Genomic DNA, 14,399 nt, shown 5'->3' on the forward strand with positions numbered 1-14,399 from the left:
TCTGAGCACCTGTTGGGGCTTCAGCTGTTGAAGCCTTAGCCTTGCTTCTCTCTGGCTGCAACCTCAGCCTTGGTCCACTGTTTAAGACCTCAGCTCCCAGGTATTAGGCCTGCCTTGGAAGCAGCCCCTCTTGGGGTTCCAGTCTCACCACATCAGGCTCAGACTCCCGAGCTTTGAGCTAGCTTCTAGCACCTATAGCAGGGGAGTGCCACCCAGGCACCTATAGCCACAACCCAGTCCTCACACGTCAAGCTCAAAACAGAACAAAAATGCAAGCCAGCTGCTTCATAAAGCAAACAGTCCCCCTCCCTCAGGGTAAATGTTGCCCGCAGGCCCTACCTCCATCAGACTCATCTCACCCCCAGCTACCCTGGGTGGTTTGGGTGCCTGCCTCTCCATCTCTAGCAGCCCCTCTCTCCCATGAGCTCCTCTTCTGGCTGCATGTATGGACTGTTCCTTGCATGGTCAGAAACTGGGCTTATATCCCTGCAAGCCCTTGTGACTGTCTACAAACTCATCCAGGAGGGTTGGGGTTTACCAGGGTGCTCAGAAACAATGGCCATAAGCCAAAGGAGGGTAGATTTAGATTAGACATCAGGCAGAAATTCTTTACAGTGAGGGTTGCCAAAATATGGAATGGGTGTCCAAGGGAGGTGGTGCTTTGCCCTACCTAGAAGGTGTTGAAAAGGAGATTAGACAAACACCTGGCTGGGGTCATCTGACCCCAGCACTCATTCCTGCCCAGGGCAGGGGGTCGGACTCAGTGATCTAATAGGTCCCTTCCGACCCTAAAATCTATGAAACCCAGCCTCCTTCTGGCCATGTGACTGGGTCTTCTGCACCCAAGGATCAGGTGCAGCTAACTGCTTCATTAGCCACCTAGTCTTTTTAGTCCTTGCCTCAGTCCACCTGGGCAAGCAGCTACTTCCTGCTGCTCTTCCTGGCCCTGGGTTTCCTATCCTCTCTAGCTTTCCTAGTATCAGGGACAGATGTCTCCCATTACAGTCACAAAGGACAACACATCCAGCAGAACAGACCTTCCTTCTCACCAAAGTACTATGCAATACATGTTACATTTGTAATCACAGACCATCTCATACATCACATGTTTTATTTATGAAGCCCTTTGGCCCAAAGAGTGATATTGTAATCTCTTTCCTCCCTTCACATTAACTGACTTGTAGAAATAGGATTAAAATAGAAGTTTAAACCCAAACATTCAGTTCAAGAAAGACAGTATGGACAACTTAAAACAGGGGTTGGCAGCATTTTTGGGCAGAGTGCCAAAACCACCTGCCACCTTGACTTGTAAGATGTTGGCATGCCGGGGTGGATGGTAGGGGGGCTGTGAGGGGCTCGAGCCCTGTTGTGACAGTGCAGCCCTGGCTCCTTTCCCACCATCTGCCCCAAGGTGCGTATGCCAAGCAAAATGCCTTTGTGTGCCACACTGTGGCACCCATGCCAGGGGTTGGCTATCCCTGGCTTAGAAAGTACTTCTGAAACACTTATTTCCACCCAGTAAGTGTTGTGAGTCTGGAGAAGTTATTGGAAATGTTGGGCTAAATTGTCATCTGGAGTCCCTCAATATAAGAACAACAGTCTTCCAGTAAATACGGAAGGCATCAGTGACTCCATTAATCAATGAGGAGGCCAATCTGAGTTCCACAGATTCAACTGCATATATGGCAAATAGTTCCAGGAGGAAGGAGTACATCCTGGTGATGTCAGGTCATAGCTCTTCCCCTTTTTTCTCTCATCTATCTGCCTCCTTAGTGAGGAAAGTTTGCTCAAAATGACTGATGCCTTATGGTATATCACAGCACCTCTTGGGGTTGATTCAGTACTTAAGTCACTCAAATATTAATGTTAGTATTGCATTTCTTCATATTAGTCTTCAAGTTATCTTTGAATATCTTCCTTTGCCCATCTCTAGAGCAGTGACCATTGGTGAGTTGGACATATAGGACACTTTTACATATGTTCCAGGGGTGGGGGTGCTTTAATTAAAAGTGCCACTGCGTCTTGTGTAGCAGCGTCCTCGTGCTTAAAAATATCAGTGGGGGTGCTTGAATTAACTCTTATTTGACAAGCTTTAGTTCAAGTGTCCCCCCTCCCCATTTTTAAGCATGGGGACGCTGATATATAAGATCCAGGGGGCTGCTGGAGCACAGTAATTGCCATGTTCCAGCAGACTTGATTAATCGAGTCTGCCCCCAATGTGCTGGAATCCCAGCATGTTGGGGCAGCCTCTGCACTTATGTATAGATGCCCACAGGGTCTGGTTTGCCAGCCAGTTGTCAGGCATCCTTATGATATGTCCTATCAATAGAACTGGTGCTGTATAAACATAGCTTCAATGCTTGTGATGTTTGCTTGAGCCAGAGCACTGATGTTCATTGTTCTGTCCTTCCAGCCCTGGGTGCAGATGCTCCATTGGTATAAATTGGCATGGCTCCACTGACGCCAACAGAACTATATTGATCTACATCAGCTGAAGATTTGACCCCTGAGATCCTGCACCTGGTATCCAACAACTAGAGTAGCATTGCTAACCCCATTTGTTCTCAAGGAAAGTTAGGATTTGCACTTGCTGAGATTATCCCTGTTAGCAAAGCATGGGTATGTAGTGCATGTAGTGTGAAGTCTGTGGAAGTGTAGTGAATTTAGCATATGGCAATCAAAGGAAATCAGGGCAACAATTTGAAAGGGAACATTTAAAATTGTTCCTTGGCAAAATTAGTAAAATATTTTTCCTAGAAAGATTGTACGAAATTATTAATTTATTTGGAAGTGTTATTTTACCAAGTATTGAGACTAAAGATAATTCTCGAAGTATGGATCTGAGTTGGCTTTTTTCCTGATTTAAGTACATCTGCAGGGTAAACTTAACATTTCCAGGAGCTAGGAGCCCTTTCTACCTGTTGTACAGAGCTTGCAAGCTCTGAGAAACATTCCTTCTTGAATCTCTGTTTGGGTACAAAAACCAACAAGTAGGTGCTATTCACCCTCATTGTTCAGAGAACTTACTCCAGTGAATTTCCATTCCACACCCCCCTGATGAACTTCTGACACTAGCCCACATTTTAGTTTGAAGACAGACTGAAATCTTTTGATTTTGACATCATTTTATTTTTCATTTCCACACTGTAAATGTCAGAGAAAAAATATCCTATAAATTATACTCCAGAAAAGATGATAATTACTTCCAGTCGAATCATGGCCTTGAATGTTTAACAAATTTGACCACAACTGGAATTTCATTATCTGATAAGGATTTTTTTTTATTATTTCAAAGTCGTTTTCTTACTAATAATGAAAAAGGATTGAGGACCCAGATAACAATACCTGAATCAACTGTAGAAACTAGTAGATGGGAAATTGTGTTTAACCCTGAAATAGAGGCCACATCAGTTTTATTTATTTCAGTGGTGAGAAGATGCAGAAATCTGATTGTATATGGCTGTATGCATGTAGGATTTGATTCTGACCTCTCACTTCCATGGCGTGATAATATTTTGCATTTTCATGGTCATACATAGATCTCAAAGCAGTTTACAAATATATGTCCTGACTCCTCACAGCCTTACTCCCCCTTATGTTGAGTAACTCCATAGAAATCAATGGTGCTACACTGGCATAAAACTAATGTGATGCAATGGAGAATCAGACCCCTCATAGTAAATTAAATACATTGTCTTAGAGCTGGCCAGAAAATATTTGCTTTAGAAATTAAAACACTGAAAATCCATTTCTTACTCCAAAAAGGAGCAGTTAGGTTGACAGTAGGCACGTCTACATGTGCAATTAATGCAACTGAATATACTGTGGCTCAGTTGGAGCCAGAGTAAACTAATCCCAACATCATTGTCTACATGTGTGTTTAAGCATAGTGATTTACTGCAGTGCTGGATACCCAGAACTGTCCAGGGAGGGGAGCAAATTGGGGTGACTGCCCTGGGCCCCATGCTGTGGGGGGCCCCGCAGACAGTGCCATACAGGCCCTGCCATGACCACCATGTGCCACTGGCTCTGCTGTGGCTGCAGTTTCCATTGCAGCCACCATGTGCTGCCAGCTCTGCGCTCCAGCTGCTCACCACCCCTCCCTGCCCCAGTCCTGCACAGGCTGATATGCCCCAGGCCCTGCACACCACTTACGGATGGCTCTGTGGATATTGTATCTGGCAGCACTATCCAGCAGCACACTAAATTAGTCTACTGCACCCTAATTGCCACGCACGTTTAGATAGTGATGCTTTACTGTGCAGCAAATTAGTCTGCTGTGCAGTAAAGTGTCTCATGTAGATGTGCCCGCAGTCTCTGCCATAGCCAAGATGTTATTGCAGTTTAGACTAATTATTATTGTGGCTATGTTTATTTATGTATACAATCTGATACCAAGATAATTTTCCCAGAGTTTTCTGAGATGCTTTTTTGACTTTCAAGCTAGACTTGGTCACAGACTCAACCCTGCAAGCACTTGATCTGCTTACCTTTACACACATGAGTAACACAGCTGAAATCAGTAGGTTATTAACTTACATATTTAAGGGTCATATATTTAAGGATAAGTGACCCTTCTGAATACCTGCTCTAGGCTTAACTTACCAAGAAGCTAGAACCCAAATCCATGTGACAAATCATGGCCTTGATCCTGTATATTTGTCCTGATTTAGCAGGTGAATTTTGTTCTTGCTTCCTGGTCACATCCTTGTGCTCAGGAGACAGCAGAAGCCATGCTTTTATAAAGTTTATTACAGTGACTGGGGAAGAGCAGACTGTAAAGCATGAGGGCACTAGCTGGAGTCAAAGAGAGGTTGTCTGTGCAGGAAAGGGAACTGGCATTGCAGAAGCTGAAGAAAGAGGTGTACTGTGGGATGATAAACTTAGCAGTAGAGAAGCCAGAGGGAACAGTGAGGGAGATTAAACAGTGAGTGTCATGAAGTAAACACTTCCTTATCCCTCCAACAGCCAGCACTAAGAATGAGTGTTTTACCACTTCTTAGTGACCCAAAGTAGAAGTCATGGATGGAAGGATTTTCCCCTGATGATGCCACTAACGTAGCATGTGCCAGTTGTCTTGCTAATGCTCAGCAGAGAGCACAGGATATTGATACAAACAGCTGGGTACCTTGGCACTCACAAGTGCATGAAGAGCAGAAATCCCTCTATACATGGAAAAATCATTCTCAATACATTTCATGCAGTAGTTGCTATTCTGTGAGCTGACTGCATTAGGAGGAAAGAAATTAAAAATGGCAGTTGACTCAATTTAAAAAAAATACTTGACTGCACACTGCAAATGAAATAGAGTCCTTTAATATAAAGGTTTTTTATATATATATATATATATATAAAATATATATATATAAAACTGTCTAATCCTTCAATGATTTACATTTAAAAAGAAAACAGCTGTGTGTATAACATAGGCAAACCTTCCTTCTGCATTTACAAAATGTTTTCCCTTTGTTGAACAGATTTAGAGCCTGATTCTCAGTTATACTAGGGTCCCAGAACACTACTTTTAAATCCCTTTGAACAGCCAGAATGATGTAAAAAGGTCCTGGATGGAAATGTGACATAGACCCACTGTATTTATAGAAGCTGCCAGATTAATGTTTTTACATGTTTTACTGTTTCCTATTACTGCATTTTTGAAGCTGCAACTTTCCAAGTAAGAAAATTACCTGTCTGGCCTTTGCTCTGGGGGTGAGCCGAGAAAGTCAGAACCTGCTAATGAATTCATCCAACCTCCTTGAGGTCTCTTTGGGAGGAGGAGGAGAAAACCAGTACTTCAGTATGCCATACTTTTTTCCATTTTACCTTCATATATCCATGCCAGGGCAGTGTTAAAATGAAATTGCAAAGGAAGAGCAGCCTACACCACAGCATCATTAATGCCTGCAAGAAGCCACAGAATACACTACACTACCACCTTTAGCCAGTTCTTTGAGGGGGACCTTCACTTTCTTCATCCACAGCTCAAAGACCCTTTAATAATCCATATCTGAAGATAACTACTGTCCAAGATAAATCACCCATGCACACCTGTAGAAACAGAGCTACCACTTTGGCAACTAAGCTCCAGAATGACAGGCTGCCCCACCTAAGCCAGAGGTTAACTCTTCTGGCTAATGGGTCCCATATCCTTCTTCTCTGTTGCCTAGCTCCTGGAGAACACAATCATTCTCCTGGTCTACCATGTCCTCTCCTGCTCTGACAAACTTCTCCCACTTGGCTGTGGCCTCCTCTTTCCCCCCCAGTAGCCAAAGAGACACTCATGAGAAAAAGGTGGCTGTTGTAGCTGGGACAGGCCCAGACCTCATCCAGCTTTGAGCTTCCACTGTTACTGTCCCTGCTGCTGTTTGTCCCCTGGTCTCAGATGGGCATCTGTAATTCTCATCTCTTCTAGCAGTGAAGCATGTGACCTGGCACACACCTGAGTGCGTACCTTTGGGGGTGCTTCTCACAGGGGGCCAGATACCTGAAGTCATACTTCTGTAGGCTTATAGTCAACTACTCTAACCTTACAGGGGGCCTATTAAGCATCCCTACCAGAGGCCCTCCAATAAAGTAAATCCAGATCTCAGCTGGACATACTCTTTCTCACCCGCAACACAAATGGCTGCATCCTGCTGCTCCTCCTAGTCTACTGCTCCATTTGCACTATAACTGTGTTCTGCTCACATGCAGGTGTGTACGAGTGAAACCCTGTAAGCATGTTTTAAAATAATTATGGCTGCCAAAAAAAATGTGTTACAACATTTTTGGCATCTCTGGCATATTTAGTCCATTACCTATCATTATTTGCATTATAGTAGCGCTGAGAGGCCCCAGTTGTGATCAGCATCTCACAGTGGAAAGAACTGTAAACATGCAGATAAAGCAACAGCTCTTGTTGCACTGAGACTACAGTTGGAATAAACACATTAGGAAAATACTGTGACCCCTATTTACATATGGGGAGGTGAGTATCTTGCCTACAGTCACTCAGGGTTTGGTACAGTACAGCTAGAAATTGAACTGGATCTCCTGAGTCACAGTCCAGTACTGTAAGACCATCTGTTCTTTCCCAGCCTAAGTAATTCCTTCTATTGCCTATGATTCATGGTGGACAAAGCTGATGATGCTATTGTCTGGGCAGTCCCTGAGGTTCTAGGAAGATGCTGTGGATTTTATTAGCATGCTGCTTATGTTACATTTATAAAAAAGCATCCAGAGTACAGGGGGATTTAGGGTAAACTCAGAGAAATAAAGGAATGAAAATGCATAACACAGCACATTCAGATGTGCCATTCTGACAAATGCTGGGCCATCCTGTCCTGTGGAAGACCTGTAGGAAGGGACAACAGTGGAGAGAAATGCATCATGACATGTAGGATGTGCTCTAGGGCTACAGATTTGGGTATCCATGTCCCCTTCCAAGTTTGTGGATCTCTGGGATATCAAGGGAGTTGAAACCTCTTTCATGCTGAGCCTACAGCCATAATAGATGGGGCCACTGAAGCCACACTATCATTGGATGGGTCCCAGCATGGCTGCTCAGTGTGGAAGAGAGTTGTGTTATCTCCTAAGGGGAGCAGAGAGTCTCATTTCTCTTATGCTCACCCCTCCTATTCCCTGAAATCCACTGAATTCTTTGCAGATGAAGAAGCCATAAAGGGGCTTCTGCGGGGTGGGGGAGGGCTCTATATTATAAGTGGGTGGCATTTGCCTCCTTCTGCTCATCAACATGCTATTAACCTTCTTTGTGTGCCATCTCCAGGAGGTGACCTGAGCTGTGGACAGAACATGTTATTTATTTTCTGCCCATACGGGGACAAACATGCCTGAGCCATGACCTCATTTTGCAATGATGCATAAACATGCTGGGGGTTTATCTGCAGCTGGTGTACATGTGTATAGTACCATTGATTTTACTAAAGCTGTGTCTGTTTATACCAGCTGACTATCAGGTCTGCTGATTCTGGTAGTGTTAATAAATCCTAAAAGAACGTAGTAATTGCCATTCTGAGTCAGACCCACAGTCCATCGAGCCCAGGATCCTCTCTCCAACAGATATGGGATCACTTGCCCTCCAGAAAGGTCTCATTGTGATCTCTAATAGTTAGAGACGGGTTTATGCCTTAAAGTGAGACATTATAAAATCTGCGTGCATGTGTATGATATACGTGTCTCTGGAGCTGATTGTCTCCTGACTTTGCTCCACATTTAGCTAGTGGCTCTCTGAGGGAGAGTTCTGAAGGTGCCATTTCCATTCCTAAGTCAAAATGAAATTCACTTCAGAGTCTTGAAAATCCCCTGGCAAAAGAAGAAATATTTTTAAAAAATCCCCTATTTTTTAAGTTCATGTGTCATTTTGCCTTCAGTCAAAATAAAAATCACACAGAAACGCAGGGCTGCAAAAGTGTTCTTCATGAAACAAAGAAAGAGTCCGTCCCACTTTCTCACTGCTCCCATGCCTCCTCCCATTTTACAGATGAGAAAACTGAGTCATTTGTTCACCAAGTTTAACTGAAGTCACCCAGCAATGAGATGCAGAGCCAGGAAAAAAAGCCACTTCCCTCACCATTCCTCTCTCTTTCTCTTCCGCCATCTTCTAATCATTCCTTTGCGTTTCAGCTGCCCTAAAATCTAACCCCCGCCTCCCCATATAGATGTTCTAGGCAGACAACAGGGAGAAGGCAGCAGAGGTGGACTTAAATTATGGTTACTAGTAGTTTAGCCAAAGAAGGGACCTCCGATTATAATATAAGCAGAGAATTACAAAATTAAAATAACAGGGCAGGTGATTTCCGAAATTGGGAGCTGTGATGTCCAGAGCCTTGGTCTGGAAATAGAGACTCCAGAAACAGAGTCCAGAGAGTAGATTGTCAAAGGAGCTCAGCTTTCATGCAGGCACCTAAATACAGTTGCCCAGCCTTTAGTGCTGGCTGTCTAAATAGGAGCTGTCAGGTACCAAGCTCTTTAGAAAGTCCAGTCCTAGGCTTTGCCGTGAGCTCTGAGCCAACAGACCCACATGGAGTGCAGGACCGGGGCCCTAGCATGTAGATTTTTTTTTCTTCCTTTGCTATCACCTAGCCCACCCATCTCTTAGTATCCCCATCGGCAGAATGGGTATATGCTTATTAGCATGTGGGTTCCCCCCCCTTTGCTATTACTTAGCCTGCCCATTTCTCAGTTTCCCCATCAGTAGAATGGGTATATAGTTATTTCCTCTCCCTTTGAGAGATCATTAGATGGAAGCTGCTGTGGAAAATAAAAGGCACATGTCAAGGTGCTGAAGACAAATTATTGTGATAGGATTGGCATTTCCACAGCAATAGCTGAGCTGTTAAAAAGAAAACAGGGGGAGGGTCACTGCCTGTCAATCCCAATAAGTAAACACTCATTTGATGTAGTTCTTTCAAAAAAAGAAAAAGAAAAACAGGAAAAATCCTGGAAGCAGCCATGTATGTTTATTTTAAATGCATCCTCTAAATATTTACACTGTGAGCAACCTAAATGGAAAGAAAAGAGGGGGGGAAACTGGAACTTTTGTCAGCAAAACAGATTGTGAAATGCCTGGAGGGACTCGGAGATGTATTGGGGGGGGGGTAGGAATTTTCCATGCGATTGTAAAACATCAGCTCAAATGCTTATGATCCCCACAGCCAGTGAATGGCAAAGCTTCAATCAGCTGGGTGGGTGTTGTTTTTTTTTTTTCCTCTCTTTTTCTTTCTGTTCTGCAGAGAGGCAGAGACAGAGCCGCTTCACCAACTTCTGTTGACTGTTCCTTTTTTCTCCTGATTGAAATGTGTTGTTAAACAAGATCCCACATAATCTCAGCAGAGGGTTTCTCTCTCCCCCTCCCCGTCCTTCTGGGAAACTGCAATCCGTGCCATCGGTGCTTGATTATTTGCAAACTCCCTTGGCTTTTTTTTTTTTTTTTTTGCTTTTCCTTCTCTCTGCCTCCGTCTCGCTCGCTCTCCTGCCTCCGATGCAACTTTTGCAGACAACCCCAAGGCGCACAGACATGTTGAGCTGAGAGCTGGGGGGGGAGCGGTGCCGGCCCCCCTGCCCCACCCCCACGGGCCCAAATCTGGGGGCCCTCTAGCCACCTCCCCCCCCAAACCCTTGACCTGTCCACTGTGCATCGCCGCCCCCCCCCTCCCAGCCCCTTCCTTTGCGGCGGCGTTTTTGTTAGATGGACAGGAGCAAGGCTGGATGTTTCTGCCGGCCCCCGCGCTGAAGTGAGGCAGTGATGCAGGAGGCTGGCAGCTTCGGCTCTACGGAGAGACACAGGCTCAAGATGGCAGATGGGTACTGAGTTTGGGGGGCTGCGATCTCGCTTCATCGCCGGTGTGGTTGCCATGCATTACAGACATCCTCGCACCGATGGCCCCCATGTACGAAGGTAAGGGCTCGCGTGCCCCCCCCCCTTATCCTTTGGCTCGCTCTTTCCAGCCGCCTCTCACCAGAAAAAAACAAACAAACCAAAAGCCCCACAAAAAACCCCAGCAACCCCCAACTGACCACAGATCCGAGATCAGGGCTTGCTGGGAGCTGTCTGGCCCTGCTTTTTTTAAGCCCCAAAGAGCCCTGCCGATGAGTGAGATTTGCTCCCCTTTCCCCTCCCCAGATGATGAAAAAAGAAATATATGTATCTATATATCTCCTGACCCCGCTTTTATGGGGTGTCTGTGTACCTGCTTCTTTCTTTCTTTTTTTTTTTTGCCCATTTCGGTCCTTGATGGGGAAGGGAACGGGTGGAAAAGTCCATTTCGGAGCCGAGCAGAACAATGAAATAGAGACTAAGATTGCCCTGCGATTGCTCTGTGTGTGCCTCCTCTGCGCTGCGTGTGTGAAATGTAGTTTAATTCCCAGCACCAAACACCCCGTTCCTTTCGCATAATCTCCAAGAGGCGTTTGCTTTTTTTTTTTTTTTAATTATTATGATTTTTTTTTCTGGCTGTTTTGATGATCAACTCGATTTTTTTTTCAGGGTTAAAAAAATCCGGAGTGTGGCCCTAGGTATAAATGTCAGGGGTTTTGGGGGGGGCGGAGGGGGGATTTCTTGCACCAGACTGTCAGTTCTTTCAGTTTCCAGTTAAATCAACCCCAGGGTGGGGGTGGGTGCGGGTTGCAGTGAAAATGAAAAGTCAACTCACTTAGCTTCCCCAGTGTTTAAAAAAAATACCCCCGTAAACATATTTAGGATATGTGTGAAAAGAAAGGAAAAGAAGAAAAAAAAATCTGGCTTCATTTAAATCACCTAGCGTTGTATTTATTTCCTTTCCCTTCTGTCACCCTTCCTGGTTTGGAATTGATTAAAGAGCATTACATAAACTGGAGAGAAATCCAGCCGGCTTTATTTTATTTTATTTTATTTTATTTTATTTCATTCAGTCATGCCCTGGCAATTGGTTTGTAGCAAGGAAGGATTTGAATGTCTGGGAAGGAGAGAGGAATGGGGGGAGCAATACTTTTATCTGGATAGTGAGGCTGATAAAACTTATCGGAGAAGAATATCTAATATTAGTTGAAGTGTCCTAAATGAACCAGCTTTCTTGATGATCTAAAGTTACCGATCTGCCTATTGATGGCTAGGATGAGTCTGGGTAGTTTAAAATGTGTGGCTAAAAAAATAGTTTGAACTCTAAAAGAAACAAAGGGGATTGTTTTAGAGGCAACAGAAAGAAATATTATTCCAATCTTCTTCCCTGGTCTTGAAGAATATGTGGGTTTTATGTAGCCATTGCTATTTTTTCCCTTTTGCAACTTGCACCGATTATAAGACGTACAGTGGATCTGTGGAATGAGAGCCCACAAAGCAAAGAAAGATATTTATTATTAAATTGTGCCCATAAAAAAGGGGCCACAGTTAGTGCTGGAACTGTCGGGAGTGTTGAAATGAAATGAAACAATGTTTCTCTTTAAATACCTCCTGGAGGCGCCCTCTGCCGGACATTTGGGTCTGATTTAGAAAAGAAACTTGCTGTTGAATGACAAACTGTAAGGACAGATTTTTAGGAGGAAATAAAAAGTGTCTCTGGTTCAGCCAGCTTTTCTTTTTCAGTGCTAATCACACAGGGTGCTTGTGGCAGCCTGATGCTGTTAGAAATGCCTGGAGATGAACAGGTGCTCTGCCCCTGCACCTCAGCTGGACCAGAATTGCATTGCTCCCTGTTCTTCCTGGCCTGGGCTCCATGCTTCCCAGCAGTGTCACTTCCCCAAATCCTCATCCATGTCACAGATTTGGGCCCCATGTATGGTAATGCTGCTGGCATATTTCTGTCCTGAGCCAGGTCAGTTCTTTTCTGTTCCAGACTTGGACCACCTGCACAGCTAGTCCAGTTCACTGTAGGCCTGACCTGCACCCCACTGTTGGCTATTCCTGTTCTTGAGTCTATCTGAGGCAGAGACTACTAACCAGGTTGGGTTATGCAGTGATTTGCAAGGTGGGGCAAACCAAGATCAGATTAATTTTGGACCTCAGCTGCACAATGGCTCCCTCCAGGTCCCTAGAGTTGGTGCATTTCACTTCAAGTTTCACTCACAGATGTTTAGGGCTGGGAGGGACCTAATGAGATTATTGGGTCCACCCCCCTGCTCTGGGCAGGAAAGACTGCTGGGGTCAAATAACCCCAGCAAGGTGTGTGTCCAGCCTCCTTTTGAAGATCTCCATGCCCTTGGTATGAGGATGGACTAATGAAGTAGGCCCATAGGGCAGTATGAACACAATTCTTACCTTCCTTCCTTTGGGATGTGTCCTCTCTCAATATTTTTCGTTAAGTGCTCTTTCTGGGAAAGCACACAGCACCTTCTCTAACTGTGAAATATTATACAGGAAGAATAGACTTCAACCTTGTGGGAGCCAGAATACAGGATTCTTATCAAATGTGATGGTGACACACACATGCTTTTAGTCTGAGTTGTAAGTTAGTGCGCCTTCAGGATAAAGGAGGATTGTTTGGAACCAAACTGCAATAGCAGGGAGGGTCACACATCCAATCTCTGCATCATAGGGAGACACCCGGTCTTTAAAACAGGCAAATTTGATTGAAACATTCAATCTGAAACAGTCTGTACAAGGGAGTGTGTGGAATTTAGATTAATTTTGCATTAGAATAGGTTGAGGGTTGGGTCGCATTTGCAAGGTTGGGGATGGGGGGTGTTAATGAATACTATTTCCTTCCTCCTAGTCATGAGAATTCTTTCGAGTTCCTTGTCACATCCAGGGGTGTGGATGGAAACATTTTTACTTGAACATGGAATGTGTTTTTATCCTCTCAAAAGGAGATGGTGTGGTTCTGGTCCATCCTTCCATAAATTATAGTCTGCATATCACAAACTCTCTGTAGCCTTCCCCTGGAGCATCAAGTATGTTTAGGCCACCAACAAAAGCACAACAGCAGATGTGTTGGATCAGCGCTGTGATGTGTGTGGCAGCCCTTATACTCCTATTGTTAGATTCCTGCCATGTAAATTGATCACTGTTGTTAACACAAACATATCCCCCCACAACCACCAGCAGCAAAAAAAAAGGACAAAATATTTGATAAGGTGTCTTTTCTAACAATACAGGTTTGAACAATACAGGCTTTTTACAATGACATGCCCTGGTAAAAAATATTACACTGAAACTGTGTTATAAAGTCATTCCAATATATCTTTATGTAAGCAAAGTATAACACACACCATCTGCACAAAGACCTATACAGTTCTGAAGGCAGAGGTGAACACTACACTTAAGTGTATTAAGCAGCTGGTACATGTACCAGTTCTTCTGAGCAGTAATGTCCACTCTAGTTAAAAAAGAGATCATAGGGTAAGGTCCCACTAAAGTTGGCAACAGTATTGGTACTGATTTCACTGGGGCAGGATTTTGCCCGTCACGTTCCCAATGCACTGGCCTTTCTTATTTATTAGGGTTTTTTTTTAAATCTTTTAAAACTGGTAGGTAAAAGGAAGGAAATAAAACAGACCACATATAATCAGAATAGAAAGTGAACTCAAACTGACCTCCAGTGCTTGATTTGGGTTACTTTAGTCTTAACCTAGACTGGAAAATATACTGGGCTCAGAACAGAAACTATGGGGAGTGGTCTTTAAAAATCACATGCCCAGTTTCTCACCTATTGTGAATCAGTACAAGTCCACTGGCTTCACTGCTTCCAGCCAGTTGAGGATCTGGCCATATGAGTCTAACCCAGAGAGATGATGGCCTCTCATCCAACTCCCCTTCTGCATACTTAAGATCATTTGCAAGAGTTAAACTGAGTAAAATTTCCTCCTGTGAAAAGAGCAAGCAGAAGGCCTGTATACCACTTATGACCCACTCAAGCCTTCAGTTAAGAGGGCTTAAAACTGGACTTAATTAGGGGCCAGGCATCGTGCTCTAGCGTGAATTTCATCTA

General features: G+C 44.2%; 1 protein-coding gene across 2 annotated transcripts in view; it reads left to right on the forward strand.

Annotated features, from left to right (window-relative positions):
• Nucleotides 1-9,938: 9,938 nt before the first annotated feature.
• HIPK2 (homeodomain interacting protein kinase 2) overlaps nt 9,939-14,399 on the forward strand; it is a 206,435-nt gene continuing 201,974 nt past the window's right edge. For both annotated transcript variants that reach the window (XM_090043257.1, XM_090043258.1), the window contains exon 1: nt 9,939-10,396. In XM_090043257.1, coding sequence (XP_089899383.1) covers nt 10,378-10,396 — 19 coding nt within the window. In that variant the 5' untranslated portion in view covers nt 9,939-10,377. The remainder of the gene's footprint in view (nt 10,397-14,399) is intronic.

The sequence above is a fragment of the Crocodylus siamensis genome, chromosome 4 (genome assembly GCF_052110815.1).
Source record: "Crocodylus siamensis isolate JL-2025a chromosome 4, ASM5211081v1, whole genome shotgun sequence".
Classification (NCBI taxonomy): domain Eukaryota; kingdom Metazoa; phylum Chordata; order Crocodylia; family Crocodylidae; genus Crocodylus; species Crocodylus siamensis.